General features: G+C 46.2%; 1 protein-coding gene across 2 annotated transcripts; it reads right to left on the bottom strand.

The window, feature by feature from the left end:
• Positions 1-587: 587 nt before the first annotated feature.
• Positions 588-20,180, bottom strand: LOC135523310 (insulin-like growth factor-binding protein 4). 2 transcript variants are annotated; one of them, XM_064949947.1, is made up of 4 exons: positions 19,180-20,178; positions 7,637-7,800; positions 6,958-7,083; positions 588-5,128 (listed from the first exon to the last, which is right to left on the bottom strand). In XM_064949947.1, exons 1-4 carry the CDS (start codon positions 19,538-19,540, stop codon positions 4,991-4,993), a joined length of 789 nt encoding a protein of 262 aa, XP_064806019.1. In that variant the 5' UTR covers positions 19,541-20,178; the 3' UTR covers positions 588-4,990. The 2 variants fall into 2 exon arrangements, with proteins under 2 accessions (XP_064806019.1, XP_064806020.1); XM_064949948.1 differs by lacking the exon at positions 6,958-7,083 and having other exon boundaries at positions 19,180-20,180.
• Between the last annotated feature and the right edge of the window lie 2,961 nt (positions 20,181-23,141).

The following is a 23,141-nucleotide window of genomic DNA, read 5'->3' as shown; positions in this document are numbered from 1 at the left end:
TTCCCATTCTGATTCAGGCACAGTTCGTCTTAAGCATGTTGGGCTCGCCAATAGACTCAGGCAGTGGGACTAAGCAGCCTTGAACGTTTACTCTGGTGGTGGACCGTGCAGGTATTTTTAGAAGCGCTGGCAGTCACACTATTACGATGTATCATTCCTGAGGTATTCGTTGGACATGCCTCGAGTAATACTGTTAACGACGTGTATATTTAAAGCGGAGCCTTCAAAAGTTACACCCGGCAAAAGACATTCATGAGATTTCTTCCCCCGATGTTCAGTTGACAGAAACTTCCGCAGTTTCTGACTCGGTCGGTTGACCTGTAGCTATGGTTGTGTGGTGGACCTGGAAAACAGTACTGAGATGATGTTTTTCTTAGCCTTTGATGATCCAGACATATTGATTGAAACAACCCGTTTAGAAGTGCACCCTCGGTTCAGTATGGCCTACACTTAGCACAGTATACACTTTCCCTTGAACTCAGTATCTACCGTGTGGTGGAATATATTTGGTACATGATCTAACATACATGAACCGTTTAACTACATGCCATGCAGACGTTTAGAGGGGGAAAGAATCAGGCGAGAGATCAGATGCTACACGTTTATAATTTCATTGGATCTAATACATTGTGTACAATTCTCTCATAGAGTAAACATTTCTAAGGTAACCAGATCATTATTCTGTAACAAGCACACATTCTTGCTGCGTTTTCTTCAATGTTTGTAAAGCATGGCCCTGTTCTGGACCTACAAGATCTCGCCATGTTTAAACCCAGTATATAGTTAGGCTACACATGCTAAAGTTACCTTGAATCTTTTTACAGTAGAATTAACAGGTAAAGTCCAAGGCAAACAGGAATATCCCTCAGAAATACTAAATACAGTAGAGCAAAAGTTAGAGATCAAGTCATGTAGTGTAGGTATACACAGTTGAATGTAAATTAAACACTGAAGGTCTTGGATCCAAAAGGAAAACCAGGACCATTGACTTGAAACATAGCACTACTTTACCTAGAGATAATATCTACAGTAGCATAGAAATGGAATGTTCTAGGATATTACTTTGTTTTACCTTTTATGTAACCAGGCAAGTCAGTAAAGAACAAATTCGTATTTACAATGACAGCCTACTTGTAAAGATAAGGCCTTAGACTTATGTATGGTGTTTTTTCATTCAGTACATGACAAGGGAATATCAACATTTTAATGTACACAAAGCACTCCTATAGTTTTGGGGGTTTCATGCCTCAAAATACTCTTCCTTGTAACTTCTTTGGAGAAGCCTTTCACTGTTCATGTTACTTCATTGTGTTTTGAAATATATACAATCAACTTATCAGCTACAGTATATCCTCCTTCCTTAATACCATTTCCGATGTCTTTCTAGTTGGGAATGACATCAGTCGCTTTGTTGAAGTTATGTGTGATTTATGGTTTAAGAACAAGGAATTTTTACAATGAAAATATGACCAGCTTTTGGAATATGGGCTTTTCACTTGGGGGCTGCTGAGATGGTACTCTGCTCTTAGGTATTCTAGGGGAATAGTGGATGTCATGGTGGAATGTGGCAGAAAGTAAGAGCATCCTGTTTCACCCAATAGCCTCAGAGAGCCAAAAATACATTTGAGGGACTTGTCATTTGTGAAAAGGCTAATATGAACAATTAGTGATCATCAAGAGGCTCAGTTTCAAGGTTATTGACCCAGAAAGCGGGCAAAACTGGACGTCGATTCAACCAGCGCACTGGGGATGTTTGTTTGTCGGTCAAAGTTTTGGTCAAATGTAGGCTAAGTAAATGTCTACAGGTTAGTAATTAGTTCAGAAGATAAGTCATTGACTGAGGGACTGCTAAGTAAACTACAACACTATTACCATGCAATATCCCCATAGACCCTTTGGATAACTTTGGTCGTTTTTTTCAATTATTTTTATTATTTTATTTTTTTACAAGGAAGCAAGTTACAGATACAGTACAGTTGGCTAAGTCCGCAATAAGTATCTTTGGCCTGGCTCATGTCAAGTCATGTCACACATCGACCCAAATGTCTTTGATATTGTGATTCTGAATAGTAATGTAGCAGAGGGTTTTCTATCTACTTTGTCCCCAGGCAGGGAGGTGTGAATATTCAATGTTGCCTAATGAAATTAGATGTTTCTGTCCCAGGATGTACTACCCCATGGCAGCAATCACAGCACAACCGTGTTGAGGGGCATTGCTATGTTGGGCTTAGTTGGACTTGCTACAGTATGTGCTCTGCTGCTCTGGATAACAGCCAGAGGAAAGCCCTTGAATGACTTCTAGGCTCCTCTGTCAAACCAGAGGGGTATGAGAGAGAGAGAGAGAGAGAGAGTGAATGGTAAAAGCTGTGTGCCTTACGGACACAATGTGGTTTTGTGAGAGCAAATCAGTTGCGACACAAATGTAGCTGGAACTCCCCGGCTCGCTGTCACTCACACCGTCTCTGCTCCCTCTCCCTCTAGTCCATCTACTCACACCGTCTCTGCTCCCTCTCCCTCTAGTCCATCTACTCACACCGACTCTGCTCCCTCTCCCTCAAGTCCATCTACTCACACCGTCTCTGCTCCCTCTCCCTCTAGTCCATCTACTCACACCATCTCTGCTCCCTCTCCCTCTAGTCCATCTACTCACACCGTCTCTGCTCCCTCTCCCTCTAGTCCATCTACTCACACCGTCTCTGCTCCCTCTCCCTCTAGTCCATCTACTCACACCGTCTCTGCTCCCTCTCCCTCTAGTCCATCTGCTCACATCTCAGCTGACAAAAAGAGCTGCCTATCATTTGTAGGAGTCCGTTTTTGAACAACCTGTCCTGCACTCTTCTTTCAGTTCTTGAAAGAGGAAGCAGGACAACTGCTGCCCACGTCCGTCTGGTTTACCCTCTCGGCCCTGTCCCCTCGCCTCGCTCTACAGGAAGCTAACTGTGCCAGTGTACTGTTAACACCAATAATGAATGTCCCGGCGAGATGAATCCTCCCTGGAGTCAATTAGTAACCCAAATCTCTCAGGGGGATTCAGTGCACTATCCATTTCTAGAAATGACAAACGACCGACCTCGCTGAACTCACTGGTCAGACTGTCCTGTGTTCAAGGGCCGTCTTCTCTCCTACACTCCCTGTGGTCCACAGGTCAAGCCTGAGTCGGTCAATCAACCAATCACATCATAGATCATAACCCGAGGGAACCCATCACCAATCTTTTCCACCCGTTTGCAATACAGTACAATCAAATCGCTGTAAGGATGTTAACAGTCTTGTCCATGTAGTGTATGTGGAAGGTATGTAGGAGTATGCACTAGGGAGTTTGTCCACATAATAATACAAATCAATGATTCCTTGGCTCGTATACTGCTTCATCGATGACGTCGAACGCGATAACTGGCTCTGCCAGAGTAAAAGTCGAGGGTGTTCTCTTATACTGGAGGGAGTCCATGTACTGGAGGGAGTCCATGTACTGGAGGGAGTCCATGTACTGGAGGGAGTCCATGTACTGGAGGGAGTCCATGTACTGGAGGGAGTCCATGTACTGGAGGGAGTCCATGGATGAGCAGGATGCAATCTCTCTGTGAGGATTCCAATGCTATTATATAGACGTCTGGCGTTTCTCCGAACGTTTCAGCCAGCTAGCCATTACAGAGGCTGTCTAGAGCGTGTTTTTTTTTTCATCATTGCAGTCATAAAGTCCTCTTCCCTTCTAGCCGCGAGAAGTGGTCACGAGCCACACGTGCTACAATCATGCAAAGTCACACTACATTAGTCCATGAAACAGTCAGGCGGGTTAACTACAGTAATGCTCCCACTGATATCCGTGTATTTACTTGTATGTTTTATTTCATCAATGCAGTATAAAAACTTGGAGATATTTGTGTGACAACTAGACAGTATTTGTGGTCAGTCACACATCTAGGCTATTCTAAGATCACCCCCCCCCCCTCATCTGGGAGTTTGTACTCTGTCTCCTTCTAAAAACAATCCCCCAAAAAGCACAGGAGAAGAAAAAAAAACTTTTTTTTTGGCACAATGAGTGTATAGCACCACTATAAATGACACAATACTGCCAACAAGCAGTCTCTTGGTTGGAAAGAAATCCTGTATATAGAAGCATATTCATACAAACATGAGAGCAGCAGCACTGGCGTCTTAGCACTTCAGCCCCAGCTGGAGAAACAAGATTATCCTATCAGCAGTGTACAGAGTCCCGAGCCCAGCTATGATGCCAGTCCCCCTGGACAAATAAACCAGAGAGAGAGAGAGAGAGAGAGAGAGAGAGAGCTCCCAGTCAAAGAGAAGGGGGGAAGCGGAGAGAAGGGAGTGAAGGGAGGGGGTAGCGGTAAAGCACATCTATTCTGGGCTCCTCTCAGAGGTACAGTTTAGTCTTTCAAAAGTAATCTATCTTTTCACTTCATGTCTCCAAGTGTTGTGAAAAGCTGCGGCTTATCATCAATTGGTAATTCTCTCTCTCTCATACACACTCCCAATAGTCATTCTTTTCCACAGCTGCTGCTGAATGGTCGATGGTGAGTCATGTTAGGACACTTAACTCATTGCGTAAAGATTTTCTGTTTTTTGTTTCAAAGAGGCTAAGAGATGGAAATCAGAGTTCAACTAGACTACACTAAACCAATGTTGTCCTGTTTTGAGAAGAATGCTTACAACACTTTTATTCGGGGGTCTGTTGTTTGCCACCTGTTATTTAAAGCAAGAGCATCTGCCTAACTTCACAGAAATGTAAAATACACACATGTGCTCAAAAAGATGCATACAGACATACGCTCACACACGAAAACAAACAATAGTAAAATTCTATGGTTTCCTTTTATCTTTTTCATATCAAACAAGTACCGTTAGCCTCACGTGAAGTGAGGCTTTAGGGTTAAGTCCTTTCCTTCCATAGTTGTAACTAAACAGCACCAGTAGAATTTGGCTGGCCCTAAGCCCTAGCCCTGGCCCCCCAGGGGCCCCGCCGGTCCCATCCTCACTCTCTCATGGTTGCAGTCATTAGCTGGTGGCAGTCCAGTTCCCCCCGCAGCTCCAGGGGCCCTGGCAGCCTCATGCCCGTCTTCTGGTCGACACACCAGCAATTTCCCCGCTGCCCGTCACGTGCTGGCTGGCACTGTAGACACAGGAAACAAGACAGGTGTCAGTCACAAGCTAAATGGCATTTGTTGCACGATAGGCATATGACACAGATCAATGGCATAAGGTAGGGGCCTCCAAATACATTCAGCAATGGACCGATTTTTCCTTGAGTGGATGGTCTGGGGCTGGAACATAGTTATAAATCATTTGTACACTGCAAATTGGCCGCAAGAATCTCAAACAGATATATTTAATTTCAAACCTTGATTACATTGTGATACGATCACATATGTCTCTCTATTTATGCATGGGAATACTTGGGAACAGATTTCTTCAATTAAAATCACTTTGAGCTGATTTCCTGGTGATTCTATAGTATTTTATGTCCAACAACGAAATATATATTTTTGGTTCAGAAAACTTGTCTCAGAAAACCGCAGGTACTCTGGCATAAACTGTTGCAGTTTCTTAATCGCACTTAAATTCCCTTAAAACTGGATTACTTAACGGTGAAACGCCACGTCCGTTTGTGATATCACAACAACAAAGAAGTTACTGCAAACAACAAACACTTTTTCTCATCCTCGGACATCATTGCAAGCAACGATAGAAGAGCGCAATATGTACTGCAATATATATTTTTTTACCATGCCGGACGACTCTCTTCAGCTCCGGAAACAAAAACAAAAACAATAGCAACAGTGGTAGGGCGGTCAGTGGCGATGTTTCCACCCTACTGCGGATTCCATCTTTAAGGTACCTTCAAATTCAAACCTGGGGTATCTTCAAATTCAAACCACTGTTATATTTGACATTGTTCCCTTTGTTAATCACTTTCTCTCAAGCCCCTCAATCTCACCAGTGTGAATGTGGATCAATTGAATAGAATCTCAAAGTTGTATGAATCATAACCACTGAGTGATAAATATCTGTACGTAGCCTGGGGTGGTTTTGAAACACCCCATCAGCCTTGGCTCAACTTCCCTATTGAAATTCCTCCTGTGCAATGAAAAGATGCCAGATGACCTCTCATAACCTTAGTTATACTCACAAAGGGTGCCGTAATGCAGTTATAGTTCAACCGTGAACAGATGCCTTTTACACACTATAAAGAGCAGACAAGGGTACATTAACTGTGTTACACAATCAAGCCTGACCCCAGACTCTGATGCCCTTGGCAGGGTAAGACTTTTACCACCGACTTACTCTGCTACGCCTGTTGCTTCGTGGCGTATTCAGCTCCACAGAGCAACGAGCCTTATCGAGCTCCATGTTCTCAGATTCTTCCCCGTCTTATCTACAAAGTCGCCCATTTCAGACGTAGCGGAGAAATAATTGCTTTTTTTTGTTCGAAAAGCTAATGACATCTATCACTGCAGTGAAGCGATTACTGTCAACCCTTTTAGGTTAACCACTGTGTCGTGTTGTACGTGCACGGTTCAGCGCGGTTTTTCTTTGGTAAATCACTTTGCTTGTCTGTAGATGTGGAGTCTTGGCAGGAGAAAATGCTCACATAAAACAATGCTGTTACAGGGCCATTGTGTGTTTTGGCTAATAGAGCCGTGACAATGTTAGAGGGGATTGTTTGCGTGGTGTGTTCTTATATGCGCCTGTCTGTTACCAGATCGAGTAAATGATAAAGACCGTCTACACAGACTACCTGGATAAATGTCTGCATCCAAAATGGCACGATATTCCTTGTAGTGGTCTACTTTTTTGGCAGTGGCCAATAGGGCTCTGGTTAAAAATAGTGCACTACATAGGGCATAAATAAGGTGCCATTTCAGAGTATGTCGGAGTACTTCCTGAATAGTGCATAATATAGATGCCATTGGGATAAGGACTCCTTGTCAGTCGACAAACCTGCTTGGCATGGAAGTCTCCGTTCTTGTCACAGTTGGGTATGGGGATACTGTAGAGATCCTCATGGGTGCGAGTGTTGGACACCAGTCGGTCCAGCGCTCTCTGCAGCTCAGCACGACATGGAGCCTGAGGACGACCAGTGGAATTAGTCGGAAATCGGTTCAGCGATCATTCCACTCCTGTTATGTTAATCTTTGGCATATGACACGGAGAATAAGGAGTGGAAAGTTAGCTAAACAGACTGGTACCCAGGCTAGTGCGGCCCATGTAGATGTTTGGGTATGCTTATAGACGTCCATGTAGGTATCTGGAAATGGCAAATAGTTTTATACGACCCTTTGTTGTTGATTTCAGTGAACACCTAGGTTTACGTTTCATGAGATGACCATTAAATGATGAGGGCTGGAAATAGCGAATAGTTTTACATGCCGTTTGTAACCCAACTGCTAAACTCATGGATTTGGATCTGTAAAATAGTCCTTGAAAACACCTGTTAGACCTGTGTTGGTCTAGTAACAAGACTCAACTGGACTCTAGTTGAAAGCTATGGGGTGACGTTATTTTTTATAACCAGCACCTGCTCAAATACTTTAAATGTGCGTATGTAATGTTTTCCTACACGTAACCTTTAGCTGTGGTCTTTTCCTATGCGGAGGTGAACGGTGGTTGGTGCGCTCACCAGGGCAGCCTTTGGGTCCTCCCTGGCGTTGTTGCTTCTCTGATTGGTGGATTTGGCGGGGTGGCGGGCCAGGGTCTTCTGGATGCAGCGCTTGTCCTGGGGACTGCAGCGGATGTTGCTGTTGTTGGGGTGCTCAGGGATGGTCTCATCGTGCCTGTCCATCGCTGTGGGACACAACAGTTAACATTGAGTCGCAACACTACAAGTCACCAACATTTTATTGAAGCCTTTATTTATCCAGTAAGTCCCATCAATGTCAATAGACCTTTTTTTTTTACCAGGGAAACCTCTAGAGCTACAACCTACACAACACATGAAAGACTCGCAATCCCAACCCGTACAAGGTCGCAACTCATACAGTGGAGAGCACAAGTATTTGATACACTGACGATTTTGCAGGTTTCCCTACTTACAAAGCATGTAGAGGTCTGTAATTTTTTATCATAGGTACACTAACTGTGAGAGACGGAATCTAAAACAAAAATCCAGAAAATCACATTGTATGATTTTTATGTAATTAATTTGCATTTTATTGCATGACATAAGTATTTGATCACCTACCAACCAGTAAGAATTCCGGCTCTCACAGACCTGTTCGTTTTTCTTTAAGAAGCCCGCCTGTTCTCCACTCATTACCTGTATTAACTGCACCTGTTTGAACTCGTTACCTGTATGAAAGACACCTGTCCACACACTCAATCAATCAGACTCCAACCTCTCCACAATGGCCAAGACCAGAGAGCTGTATAAGGACATCAGGGATAAAATTGTAGACCTGCACAAGGCTAGGATGGGCTACAGGACAATAGGCAAGCAGCTTGGTGAGAAGGCAACAACTGTTGGCGCAATTATTAGAAAATGGAAGAAGTTCAAGATGATGGTCAATCACCCTCGGTCTGGAGCTCCATGCAAGATCTCACCTCGTGGGGCATCAATGATCATGAGGAAGGTGAGGGATCAGCCCAGAACTACACGGCAGGACCTGGTCAATGACCTGAAGAGAGCTGGGACCACAGTCTCAAAGAAAACCATTAGTAACACACTACGCCGTCATGTTCAGGCCCGTCTGAAGGCCCGTCTGAAGTTTGCCAATGACCATCTGGATGATCCAGAGGAGGATTGGGAGAAGGTCATGTGGTCTGATGAGACATAAATTGGGATTTTTGGTCTAAACTCAACTCGCCGTGTTTGGAGGAAGAAGAAGGATGAGTACAACCCCAAGAACACCATCCCAACCGTGAAACATGGAGGTGGAAACATCATTCTTTGGGGATGCTTTTCTGCAAAGGGGACAGGACGACTGCACCGTATTGAGGGGAGGATGGATGGGGCCATGTATCGCGAGATCTTGGCCAACAACCCCCTTCCCTCAGTAAGAGCATTGAAGATGGGTCATGGCTGGGTCTTCCAGCATGACAACGACCCAAAACACACAGTCAGGGCAACTAAGTAGTGGCTCCGTAAGAAGCATCTCAAGGTCCTGGAGTGGCCTAGCCAGTCTCCAGACCTGAACCCAATAGAAAATCTTTGAGGGAAGCTGAAAGTCCGTATTGCCCAGCGAAAGCCCCAAAACCTGAAGGATCTGGAGAAGGTCTGTATGGAGGAGTGGGCCAAAATCCCTGCTCCGGTGTGTGCAAACCTGGTCAAGAACTACAGGAAACGTATGATCTCTGTAATTGCAAACAAAGGTTTCTGTACGAAATATTAAGTTCTGCTTTTCTGATGTATCAAATACTTATGTCATGCAATAAAATGCAAATGAATTACTTAAAAATCATACAATGTGATTTTCTGGATTTTTGTTTTGGATTCCGTCTCTCACAGTTGAAGTGTACCTATGATAACAATTACAGACCTCTATATGCTTTGTAAGTAGGAAAACTTGCAAAATCGGCAGTGTATCAAATACTTGTTATCCCCACTGTATGTGTCACACCACAAGAGTTGAAACAATAGACCATGCTATTTTTGATGAGTTTCTCTGTCAATTACACCTTCTCTCAGAGGCTTTTCACAATTTGTTGATTGCATGAAAATGTATAATTTAACATACCTAATTTACAGTATTACAATTTACAATTCCCCTCTGATTTGACCCAATGCAAATGTTGCCATACCAACAGAGAGATATCTTTCCATAAATATGTGTATGTGACCAATAACATTTGATTTGATTGAAAACACCATGGGGAATTGTAGGCTAAGAACCAGGCTTAGCATCAAGGACAAACAGTGGTGTTCCCACTCAGAGGGGTACAGTACAGTAAATGACCACCCCCCCCCCTCTCCTCACTGCCTGCCTACCCATTGTGGCCTGTGCCACATTTACCTTGCAATAATTCTCCAGTTCTATGGCCCTGCAGGCAGCCAGCTGTTTCCTCAGGAAACTGCCCCCACCCCACTTCCGTCTCCCCTACAGCAACAAAAAAAAACTCACTGTGCCAGTTGGAGATTGGAAGAGGGTATTTTGCAGTGTCACAAGGTGCCGGTGGGCAAACGTATGGAGTGTGGAGAGCTTTACAGCTGTTTTGTTCTGGCTTGACTGTTCACCTGTGGCCTTTGTAGGGTTGGTTGGTAACTCAAACACATTTTTTCCCCCACCAACTGTTCTTTGCTGTTCTGCTTGTGACCTTTCATGGGTTGGCACTGCAACCATAGCACCCAGAGCCTGGGCTTTTGTGCCTCCTTGAGCTTTGTCTGTCAGATCACTGGAAAGATCAAAGCACGAATGGCGTCTCACATCAGTGTGGCATTAATACCAGTTGCTTCTGGGAACCTACTTTCTGTCATGGTCAGATCTTCTGCATTGCTCTCTCTGACCTTTCCACATTTACCAAGGGGAATTCCCCTCTGTAATTAGGATTAAATAGCAATTAGCTATCAACAGGTTTTGTTGTGAAGTTATTGTTGTTATTGAACAATGGATAGACTAGCCTACCTATGAGGTAAGGTGGCCTTTGCCTGTTTCAGACTCAGGGTAAGGGGTTTTTCCATTAGCTATTCTAGTCACATTTCAGTAATGACACGAGAGGTTTACATTTCTATACCGTGCCTCTCTACATGAGGTTGAGGTGAGGGAGTTGATCTAAAGTTGACTGACAGGCTGTGTTCTGCCGACCGGGGGTTTGTATGTTTCTGTTGGCCTTACTCATCAGCACTTTCCGCCAGACGCAGCACGACTTCAGCTGTTTTCCCGTCTCCCTATAAATCGTTCTTTCCCTCTTTTGCCATTTAGCCAGTTTGCCGAATCCATGCTCCTTCGGAGTGCCATTTCATACAAGCCCAACGTTATTTAAAAGTGGGTCAGGGGGTGCCATGTCCTGTTTGCTGCCACCGCTGTTCTCCGGGCAGGAAGCTGCTGCTTCGGGAGGATTGTGTCAACATCTCTGTTTCAAACACAGGCAGGCTGAGGCACAAGGCAGACTACTGTGATGAATAATAGAAAGGAGGGGGGGCGCACTCCGGGGGGGATGCACTCCGGGGGGGGGGGGGGGTCCAAGTAATAATCTTCTTTTAATAAAATGGATCATGTTAAACAAACAGGAGGAAGAAAAGCCAGGGCCAGAACCATGTTGGCTAGATTCCTTTGTCAAGGGCGAAGGCGAAGAACACAAGCATGGACAGTGTGCAGTGTTCACTCGCATCCAACCCCAGCCACAGGTGGATAGCCAAGATAAAGAAAGACTCGGTTTTACGACTGTTCTGATAAAGGTTCTATCATTTCCCTCTGTTTTTGACAGCGTTTAAAAAATAAAAATAAAAAAAAGTCCGTGAACCCGGGGAGGTTCGTGTAGAGTTCATGTGGGGTTCAAGAGCTGCTGGATCCCTCGGACTGTCGGCATCTACCGTCGTATCGTTGAATTAATGCAGACTTGTCTGCCACCGACCCAGTTGCAAACCGTTTTTCGGCCATTTGCTCTGACTTGACCTTACTCCGGCGAGGTGTTTGCCAGGGAATGTCGGCGGTGTGTTTCGCCCCCTCCCAGCCCACCAGAGGTTCAGAGGGTGGCATCAAACTCCACTGTTCCAGTTGCAGCTGTCACTGGGAGTCTGGACGGAGCATGTGAACTAGTCTCAACACTGTCCCGGTGGACATGTCTGGCTCCGTAGGCTGGACTTGGTTACGCTACATAGCATTATAGCACGTCAGCTAGCGAGACGCTTATCGTCGGCCGTCATTGGATCAGTGGAAATCTGGGTTAGGAGACAGTGAGCGATTGGCACGCTTGAATGTAAATAGTGCACGTGTGACACAGTTTGTCACCCACTGCATATCTTATGTCAAGTCATTGCTCTTTATGTAAGCTGGCAATAGCCTGAATGTGTACAATGTGTTGAACTAAAGTGTTACCCTCCACCTTTTTGGGGGGTATTTTAAGCTTATTGGTCCATAGTGCTTTTGTGTGGCATATTTCTGTACTGTAAAACAATACAGGTGGACATTATTACAATAAAAAGGGATGCGCTCAAAACTACCCTTCCCCTTTTTTCCCCCTTCAACTTTCATTTGTCTTCTCTGCTTAAACCATGAAGCAGCCGTGAATCGAGGTAGGTACCCCACAAAAGTGGGCCAAAATGAATTATCCATGAAATAAGAACTGAACCATAATTACTGGTTGGTTTGGGTGTTTTTTGCTCAAGTACAGTAAGGATATCCCACAGAACAGGATCATGCACCAAAATACAACAACATAAAACATTACAGCAACACACCACCCGTGCCAACAGTAACACTGTTCGTAGTGATTAAGCACATTTTGATTGTAGTATATTTGAGTCTCTGGATCATTAGATAAGTGAGTCATTGAATTTATACATGAAATGTTTAGTGTGCAAACTGTGCGTCGATACATATCAACGGGCTTAACTCAGAATGAACGAACGACGGTTCAAACAATGCACCATGAGCTGAGTCCCCTGCCAGATGTTCCCCTGCCAGATGTTCCCCTGCCAGATGTTCCCCTGCCAGATGTTCCACTGCCAGATGTTTGTGATATATGTGTTTGCATGGGATGTTTCCAAACAAAGCATGATGGGAGTGGCTGCTGTTTAATACACACATGAACTCAGACAGTTTACGAGGGACTTTGATCTCACTGGGCTCCGAGGATTAGGCGTATTTGAATTTGACGACCAGCTAGCGAGCGCTCATCATCGCTCTGTGTCGTTACTCGGCGTCCGTTGGTTTGTTTGTGCATCTGTGTCTCCACAGCTCTGACACCAGGGGGGTGGGGGGGTGGGGTGGGGTGGGGTCTTAAATCCATGGCTCCATGGAGGGATCGATTAGCTAATCACATTTACTGAGTTCTGCTGCAGAAAGCCCAGCTGTACAAATGGGATAAATACACAAAGTAAGCAAATAATAAGGACCTAAACACGCCCTCGGGGACATCTGCAATTGGTTTGCCCTATTCCGCAACATATCCTCATTGGCCACAGAGAAATGATTGTATCAGTTTCATAATTCCAGTGAGCACACGGACAAGTGTTTTCCTCACATCGTAAGAAGAACAGGAGTTGTGGGATGGTTGACAAGAACAGATGGCTGAGTAGACGTGCCACTGATAGGCCTGCCTAAATGCAGATTCATACTGTACATCAGAGACATGTGGCTCCATAAGCTTACCACCAGCTTGAAACGGCATTCGCAACACCTTGTGTCAGTAATGACATTCCCATTGACACCTGTATCTGCTTGTAAATACTACACATTTCCGAGTTTAAAAGGTTCGCGGAGCATTTGAATAGGACACCAAAGGAGACCCCGTTTGTTTGAATGGATTCCAAGCCCTCATAATGATTTCTAAGAATCAGGATTGCGAGAGAGTTTCCAAGAATCGGTTATTAGGGAACTGCATGAGATTTGCAGGACATGATAAGATGCAGAATGTACTCCAGTACTTACAGTTGCTATGGAAATTGAGTTTACAAATACTGCAGGAATGTAACAGAAGGCGTAGAGTAGATAGCATCTGGACATGTATCCCTCAGATTTAAATGGTCTATGCGTCAGTCCAAGGAAGTGGTAGGCTGGCTTTGGGAAAAGTTTATTTACAAAACGTATGAAAATGTTATATTCTGAGTATTGACCGTTTCATTGGGATGCTTTCTGGCACATGTGCTGTCAATTCAGGATCAGTCATACTCTTCCCCCTATGGTGTCCTTGTCTTTGGGAATCCGTTCCATAAAAAATAAAAAAACTCTTCTATTTTTATCAGACAGGCTCACTGTTGCTAGGTCTGGGGCAGTGCGGGAAGCGTCTCAAGGAGATGTACCCCTCGGTTTAATAATGGATAAACCCGGCAAAAGTGCCACAAAGGAACTCGTACACTTGTGGCTTGGGTTTTTCTCTTACTCCCTCTCTCTTCCTCTCTCTGTTCTCTCTCTCTCTCCCGTTTCTTCCTGTCCGTCTGGCGCATGGGGTTTCAGAGGCGCTGCACTGAAGTGTTGATGTAAGACTTATTGAGTAGGGCTACGTTGGGGGGTACTTTGCTTCATGACATGACTCGGGGGGGGTCAACCGAAGCTCAACACTGGGATAGTAGGATTCCAGAACACTGAAAACAAAACAAAACATCCAAACATTTCGACGCCGTTTAGCATTTCATCAATCGCTGACACCCCCTAGCTTGTCCAGAGAGTTTACGAAAACTCCCAAACCGCTGAACCTTCGCACTTTAGCCCACTTCGGCTTCAGCGCCGCTCGTCTCCAACGGACAGCACAATGGCGTGGATGGCGAAGTCATTCAGTAAACAATGTTTAGGGAAAAACATTCAGCCAGATTAAGCAATTCAGAGGACGGTACGAAGCCAAAACCAAGACTGTCAACCTTTTTATCATGCACTAAACAGCTTTCCCCCTCTCTCTGATTCCGTTTAGTCACGCTATGTGCTGGCCTAACCTAGGCTGGCCTCGCACAGAGCAGAAGGCTCTCATTTCTGCTCTGGCAGCAAGTGTGCCGATGAGCTCATCCTAGCAGAGCTGGACGGTGGGCGATGCGCTCCGGGGCAGGGGGGGGAGGGAGCAGCAACCCACCCAGGCCCAGGGGGGGAGAGGAGCAGCAACCCACCCAGGCCCAGGGGGGGTGGGAGAGGAGCAGCAACTATTCAGCAGCTATTCTCCCTAAAGCAGAGCACTACTTTTGACCAGAGAGCCCTGAGAAGAGTGTGCCATGTCAGACGCAGCCTGGAAGTTGAGGGCTGTTCAAGTCTGTCCAAAGTCTCGCCTTGCTGTGCTGCTTGGAACTGGGAGATAGTTCACCTTCATCACCAATACCCGTTGGAGGTCCCGGCAGCGGTGCTGCTGGTGAAAGAAGCGATGTTGGAACAATCAGTGTGGATGAAATCTGGAACAAATGAGTGAATGGCTTCGTAGGCGGTGCGTTTAAACAAAAACGATCGCTACCAAACTTCTTTGGCGTAATAGAAATCACCACCGTGAAAGACTGCCTAGGAAGAATTTAAAAAAAAGCCAGGAACAGTTTCATCTGCTGCCATCTGAAGAATACGATGGAACAGGAATAGCAGATAAGCCATACAGTATTAGATGTTAAAGTGGAACCAGACCTCAGCTGCTGCAGTTGGAAGAAGAATGTGACAACCGTGAGAGGAAAAAGACAGGGGTTGTATCAAGATGTCTGCAGAGGGAAGTGAACAAGACATCTCCAGTAAGAGGAGTCAGTCAGTCAGACATCTGCAGTGCCAGCGAAGAGGAGGAGGAGGAGGAAGAGGAATGGGGGCCATGAAGAGAGTGAGAATGAATTACTGATTGCAGAGAGCTCTAATAGCCTGAGACTGGCTGCACTCCATTACAGAGTCATTTCATACAGGCAGACAGACAGCTTTTATTACCTCCTCTTGTTAAACACACACACACACCCACCCACACACACACACACACACACACACACACACGGTTCCCTGCAATACAACGCACACACACACACGGTTCCCTGCAATACAACACACCCACACACACACACACACCCACCCACCCCCACACACACACACACACACACACACACACACACACACACACACACACACACACACACACACACACACACACACCACACACACACACACCCACACACACACACACACACACACACACACACACACACACACACACACACGGTTCCCTGCAATACAACACACACGCACGCATGACCACGTAATAACATGCTGAGATCGATAACAGGATGCACACAGAGATGGACATACATTCACACATATGGTGCATACGCCAACATATACTGCAGCTACATCAGTACACTCATGCATACACTCACAAATATATACAAATACACTTATAATGTATTCTCACACATTTACATTCAGTTCACGCTCACAGAGACACTACATGACCAAGAGCATGTGGACACCTGCTCATTGGACATCTCATTCCAAAATCATGGGCATTAATATGGAGTTGGTCCCCCCTTTGCTGCTATAACAGCCTCCACTCTTCTGGAAAGGCTTTTCACTAGATGTTAGAACATTGCTGCAGGGACTTGCTTCCATTCAGCCACAAGAGCATTAGTGAGGTCGGGCACTGATGTTGGGCGATTAGGTCTGGCTCGTAGTCAGCATTCCAATTCATCCCAAAGGTGTTCAATGGGGTTGAGGTCAGGGCTCTGTGCAGGTCATTCAAGTTCTTCCACACCAATCTCGGCAAAACATTTCTCTATGGACCTCACTTTGTGCAACAACGAGGCTGAGCCGTTGTTGCTCCTAGACATTTCCACTTCCCAATAACAGCACTTACAGTTGACATGGGCAGCTCCAGCAGGCCAGAAATGTGACAAACTGACTTGTTGGAAAGGTGGCATCTCATGACGTGCCCTGTTGAAAGCCACTGAGCTCTTCAGTAAGGCCATCTACTGCCAATGTTTGTCTATGGAGATTGCATGGCTGTGTGCTCGAATTTATACCCCCGTCAGCAGCGGGTGTGAATGAAATAGCCAAATCCACTCATCTGAATGGATGACATACCTTTGTATATATAGTGTACGTACACACACACACACATATACACTGAAACACACACGCAAAAACACATGCATACATATACAAACCCACACACAGAGCACGGAAATTTGATCACGCTTGTCGCATCCGATGTGAGTAAGACCTTTAAACAGGTCAACATTAACAAGGCCGCAGGGCCAGATGGATTACCAGGATGTGTACACCGAGCATGCGCTGTCCAACTGGCAAGTGTCTTCACTGACATTTTCAACCTCTCCCTGTCTGAGTCTGTAATACCAACATATTTCAAGCAGACCCATGTCCAACTGGCAAGTGTCTTCACTGACATTTTCAACCTCTCCCTGTCTGAGTCTGTAATACCAACATATTTCAAGCAGACCAAGAGCACTAAGGTAGCCTGCCTAAATGACTACCAACCCGTAGCACTCACGTCTGTAGCCATGAAGTGCTTTGAATGGCATTCATGGCTCACATCAACACCATTATCCCAGAAACCATAGACCCACTCCAATTTGCATACCACCCTAACAGATCCAAAGATTATGCAATCTCTATTGCACTCCACACTACCCTTTCCCACCTGGACAAAAGGAACACCTATGTGAGAATGCTATTCATTGACTAAAGCTTAGCATTCAACACCATAGTGCTCTCAAAGCTCATCACTAAGCTAAGGATCCTGGGACTAAACACCACCCTCTGCAACTGGATCCCGGACTTCCTGACGGGCCGCCCCCCCCCCCAGGTGATAAGAGTAGGTAACAACACGTCCGCCATGCTGATCCTCAACACAGGGGCCCCTCAGGGGTGCGTGCTCAGTCCCCTCCTGTACTCCCTGTTCACTCATGACTGCATTGCCAGGCACGACTCCAACACCATCATTAAGTTTGCCGATGACACAACAGTGGTAGTCCTGATCACCGACAATGACGAAACAGCCTATAGGGAGGAGGTCAGAGACCTGGGCGCGTGGTGCCAGGACAACAACCTCTCCCTCAACGTGATCAAGACAAAGGAGATGATTGTTGACTACAGGAAAAGGAGGACTGATCACACACCCATTCTCAGAGATAGGGCTGTGGGGGAGCAGGTTGAGAGCTTCAAGTTCCTTGGCGTCCACATCACCAACAAACTAACATGGTCCAAGCACACCAAGACAGTCTTGAAGAGGGCACGACTAAACCTATTCCCCCTCAGGAGACTGAAAATATTTGGCATGGGTGCTCAGATCCTCAAAAGGTTCCACAGCTGCACCATCGAGAGCATCCTGACTGGTTGCGTCACTACCTGGTATGGCAACTGCTCGGCCTCCGACTGCAAGGCACTACAGAGGGTTGTGCGTACAGCCCAGTACATCACTGTGGCCAAGCTTCCTGCCATCCAGGACCTCTATACCAGCCGGTGTCAGAGGAAGGCCCTAAAAATTGTCAAAGACTCAAGCCACCCTAGTTAGGGACTGTACTCTCTGCTACCGCATGGCAAGCTGTACCAGAGTGCCAAGTCTAGGTACAAGAGGCTTCTAAACAGCTTCTATCCCCAAGCCATAAGACTCCTGAACATCTAAACAAATGGCTACCCACACTATTTGCTTTGCCCCCCTCCCCCCCCCCCCCTCTTTCACACTACTGCTACTCCCTGTTATTATCCATGCATAAGTCACTTTCATAACTCTATTGTTATTTTACTGCTGCTCTTTAATTATTTGTTCTCATTCTTATCCTTGTTTTTTTTTAACTGCATTGTTGGTTAGGGCTTGTAAGTGGGCATTTCACTGTAAGGTCTGTTGTATTCGGCGCATGTGACAAATAACCTTTGATTTGATTTGATACATCCATACACACACGCGCTCAGCCATACTATCCCCACAGTGCTTCTCTCTCTGAGCGATACCTTTTCTGCTCTGTCTAAGGCAGAAAGTGCCCTTTTGCTGTGTACGGCCGGGCGCAAAACAGCGGGGGGACTGTGTGCTCTCAGGTCAGGCCATGCGTGAAGAGCTGGTGTGTGTGCTCTGGGACGAGGCTTAGCGGAGATTAGAGCAAACAAGCAGCACATTGCCACACCCTCCCCAGCTCAGGTAAGAGCAGGGAGCAGGGAGAAAACACTCTGGCCCAGCCCCGGTACCCTGGCCCACTTAACTGCGTATGGTCCAACTGGACCGGCTAGGATCCAACATGAGAGAGGGAGAGAGAGGAAGAGAGAGTGTGAAGAGACCAACCAGTCCGCCAGTCTTGATTTTACAACTACATCCTGTTGTATACAGTACTAACCTGGAAAACAACTGAGGCTATTGAGGTGGCGGTGTTCTCATGCACACATGTCCTAGTTCTGGGTAGGCGTGCCAGTGCACCACTAGAGTGTTGCGCACAGTAGCCGAAAATACAATATGGAGAGTCGGACCACAACTGAAGAAAAAAAGGTGGGATAACATAATGCATCACCCATTTTTAACAGAAGGTGACCCTCAGTGATGCCACCTGCACATACAGCCACATCAGTGGACAAGCGTTAAAGATACCGGTATCCCGCAACCACACCTTCCCTATTGTCTCACCTGAGTTCTCTTCCACATCCCTCTCGTCGGTGCACACTCCCTGGCCATGCATGAGCGAGTGGAGGGGCCTCTCCACGTTCCGTGGCGGATAGCAGCGGAGCCCGGTGCCGCAGCGGGGCGAGTAGACGCCGCAGTGCACCCCCTTGGCCAGGGCGCAGGTGGGGCAGCAGCCGCAGCCCGCCTCCCTCACCGTCTCTTCGCAGCTGCCATCAGGCAGCTGGCAGCTGGCCAGCCGCTCCTCAGAGCACACGGGGCAGCGGATGGCCTCCTCCGTCAGACACAGGGTCGCCAGCGAAAGGGCGCCCACCGCCCACAGGCCCCAGCAGGGCGGCGCTATAGCCGCACCGCCACCTCGCACCATGGCAGTCCCAAGGCGTGATCTCAAATCTTTGCCCTCGATTTCTCTTGCACTTCCTGCAGTTTGTTTGTATTCTCTCTGTTTCTCTGCTCTCTCACCCACAACTGTTTGGTCTCTGCTTTAGTTTTGGAGGGTAAGGAATGGGAGGGAGGCGGTTAGAGGGTTTGGTCTTTGATGTTGCCCGCTGGTTGGTGTTTCGGGTGGCAGGGGTTTTGGCAGGAGTTGGAACACAATGTCCCCGCTGTTTTACCTCGCCGTTTGTTAGGCTTGATTTCCTAGGATGTTTGGGAGGTTGGAAAAAGAATGCAGGTAGATCAAAGAATGTTAAATATCTAGTCCTTGCTCTCCCATGCGACGAAAGTCTTTAAGTCTCTGAGTCGCACAAAGTGGTTATTTGTTGGGAAGTAGAACAAATATCCACTGGTCTATTTAGGTGAGTCTTTCTCCCTTCAAGAAGAATTCACACAGAGCCCATGAAGCCTTTTATAGTGCAATGAGAAAAGTCTGTGGTTTGCCAATGTCCAGGTGTAGGGAAGGGGCGTCAAGTTTTTCAAGTTGAGTAGCAATTTCCTCTTCCATATGGGGTGCAGTGCAATGGGTTGCTCCTGAGAATGGCTCTACACGAGTGGCTCTTCTTGGAATTTATACTGCTGGCAAATGGACACGCCTCCTTCTTCAGGGGGAGAGGAGCTGAAATGCCAGGCTCAAGCGCTCGCACTCTCTCTCCCTCACTCTCTCTTTTCCTCTTGCTGCCGCTCACTCATGCTCTCACACAGACACACACACACACATGCTCTCTCCCTCACGTTTTCTCCCTCAATCTTGAATGCTCGCACAGAATTGCAGGGAAGAAAGACTGAGCTGAACCACCCTCCACACACACACGCACACACGCACACGCACACACACACACGCACACACATTCACTCTTTCTGTACCCACTCTCACTCTCTCTTTTCCTGTGTTGAATATTCACTGTGTTGAGTATCTCACTTTTTGTCCCCTTATAACACAGAATCACACCGACAAAATATGTAACTAAAGCCTTCCCCTCTCTCACATTTCAGACTCAAGAGCTGGCAGCACCTTCACCCTAACACAATGACTGTGAACACAAAAAATTGCTAACTCGCATCATTACAATAGCTTGCCGTGAACCACTAACCCCTACTCTCCCCTCTCTCTCTTTCTCATCCCCCCTCTCTCATTCTCTCTCTAAATACACACTAGCCTGAACATGAACTTGCACTCTGACACACAAACACATACAGAGAGAAAAACGTATCTGGAAAACTATTATTCTCACTCGCAGTAAAAGGCATTCATAAACACACAAAGGGGATAAAGGAAACCACTTCCATGCCATCTTAAACTCTCTTTCACAGACACATACACATACACCTCCAGCTAATGACAAAGCATTGTTGAAATAACAATGCTTGGGCAACCTCATGTCCCTTTCCTGCACATGGCTGTGGTTAGTGTGGCCAGTGTGTGTGTTGTGTGAGAAGACGAGTCCATTAGGGACCAGCATCCCTCTATTCCTCCCTCTGCATCTGCCCTTTACTCACTCACTCTTCATTCAATTCAATTCAAGGGGCTTCATTGGCATGGGAAACATATGTTTACATTGCCGAAGCAAGTGAAAAAGACCATAAAAAAAACAAAAGTGAAATAAACTCACTCTCTCTCTCTGTCGCTTTCTCTCTCTCTCTCTCTCTCTCTGTCCCATTCTCTCTCTCTGTCCCTTTCTCTCTCTCTCTGTCCCTTTCTCTCTCTCTCTCTCTCTCCCTCTCTCTCTCTCTCGCTCTCTTGCTCTCTCTGTCTCTCTCTCTCTCTCTGTCACTCTCACTCTCTCCAACGAGCTGTGCGGGTCAGCTATAAAAGGCCAATGGACAGTGCCCTCCACGTGGTAGGTCTTAAAGGCCTTAAAAAAAGCCTCCCCTCTCCCACAGAGGGCTTCGCCAGCTAACTTTGAATTATACGGCTAGCTGGGAGTGTTTTGATTGTGGATGTATGTTTGAAAATTAGAGAATGTAAATTAGTAGGCCGCCAGCGTGTGTGTTAGTGTCGGTGTCTTTTGTGTACGTGTGTATATGTGTGTGTCCAGGATCTTTCTCATTCACAACTATTTGGTTCCAAGGCTTACAGAGGGCTGGAACGACGCCAATTCTCTTTTATGTTCCTCTGCTTGTGTTTTACCATGGTAACCAGCATGTATTGTAATGCCTTTGTGTGCTTTCCTTCCCTCTTTTTTTTTCATTCTTCAGACTGGTGGCCCGCTGCCATAGGCTGGGCCATGGGCCGTGGGCCAAACCTCACTAGGCAGTGTATTACCACTCAGGTGGGTGGTACGTGTTATTAGCGATGAGATTCCTTCCTTCCCTCTCTCAATAAATGAGCAGAAAACGACAGGGGTATGCAACAAATGTGTCAGCGTTCTGCAAGAAACCAATGTCTAGTCTCGCACAGTGAATGTAAGTATTTTGCATTTTGGACGACATCAGTAGTCCTCTTTACTGATGTAGTGGGCCTCATTGATATTCAGTACAAATCCCCAAATGACCCATTATTGCTTTTTGGTAATACCTTTTGTAATTTCTATCCAAGTCACTTGGTATAGGGGCCATTAAGTAATGAATAACTATTACAATATTGGAACACATACTGTAAATAGTAGAATATAGCCTTTCTTCAACTGTTTGCTTTTGGCATGTCAAATATCTTGTTCAAGGCACAACTCGAATAAGTGAATAAGCCTGTACTGTAACAGCGGTAGAGAAATCCACAGGTGTCATCAGTGGAGGTGTTTATTGGTCTCCCATCTCTCATGAAATAATAAGGCCAAATGTAGTGAGCTCGAGCTGCTGGATAGGTGGTATGCCATTTATGAGGTGTGTGTGTGTGTGTGTGTGTGTGTGTGTGTGTGTGTGTGTGTGTGTGTGTGTGTGTGTGTGTGTGTGTGTGTGTGTGTGTGTGTGTGTGTGTGTGTGTGTGTGTGTGTGTGTGTGTGTGTGTGTGTGTGTGTGTGTGTGTGTGTGTGTGTGTGTGCGTGCGTGCGTGCGTGCGTGCGTGTGAGAAAGAGAGCGAGAATGCTTCCTGGTCCCTCCGTGGTTACAGATGAAGCCGGGTGTGATCCGTGTGTGTGTGAGAGACAGGGATACAGCATTGGGTGCTGCCTAGGTCAGTTGGTGGTTAGTTGGCAATGAGGCTGGAAAAGGGGGTGAGTCAGTAACATGCGGTCTGCTTCAGCCCTCGCAGCAAATTTCCCAGATACGATTGTGATTCTGTTAGTCAGTGTCCTACAATACACACACACCTGATTGCTTGTCCCAAGCTGCAGTAAAGCACTTTTTGCTGCTCTGTATTAGTTCCGAAATGTCCAATGCCACAGCTCTAATGAGCACATATTCACACACACAGTATAGGCTATAGAAAGCGATGATCCCGTTATAACCAAAAGGTTACCTGTGGTAGACAGAACAAAAGGTTACCTGTGGTAGACAGAACAAAAGGTTACCTGTGGTAGACAGAACAAAAGGTTACCTGTGGTAGACAGAACAAAAGGTTACCTGTGGTAGACAGAACAAAAGGTTACCTGTGG

Source organism: Oncorhynchus masou, chromosome 4, assembly GCF_036934945.1.
Source record: "Oncorhynchus masou masou isolate Uvic2021 chromosome 4, UVic_Omas_1.1, whole genome shotgun sequence".
Taxonomy (NCBI): Eukaryota; Metazoa; Chordata; class Actinopteri; order Salmoniformes; family Salmonidae; genus Oncorhynchus; species Oncorhynchus masou.
Note: the sequence above shows the minus strand (reverse complement) of the source record. Positions and strands in the feature narration are given on the sequence as shown.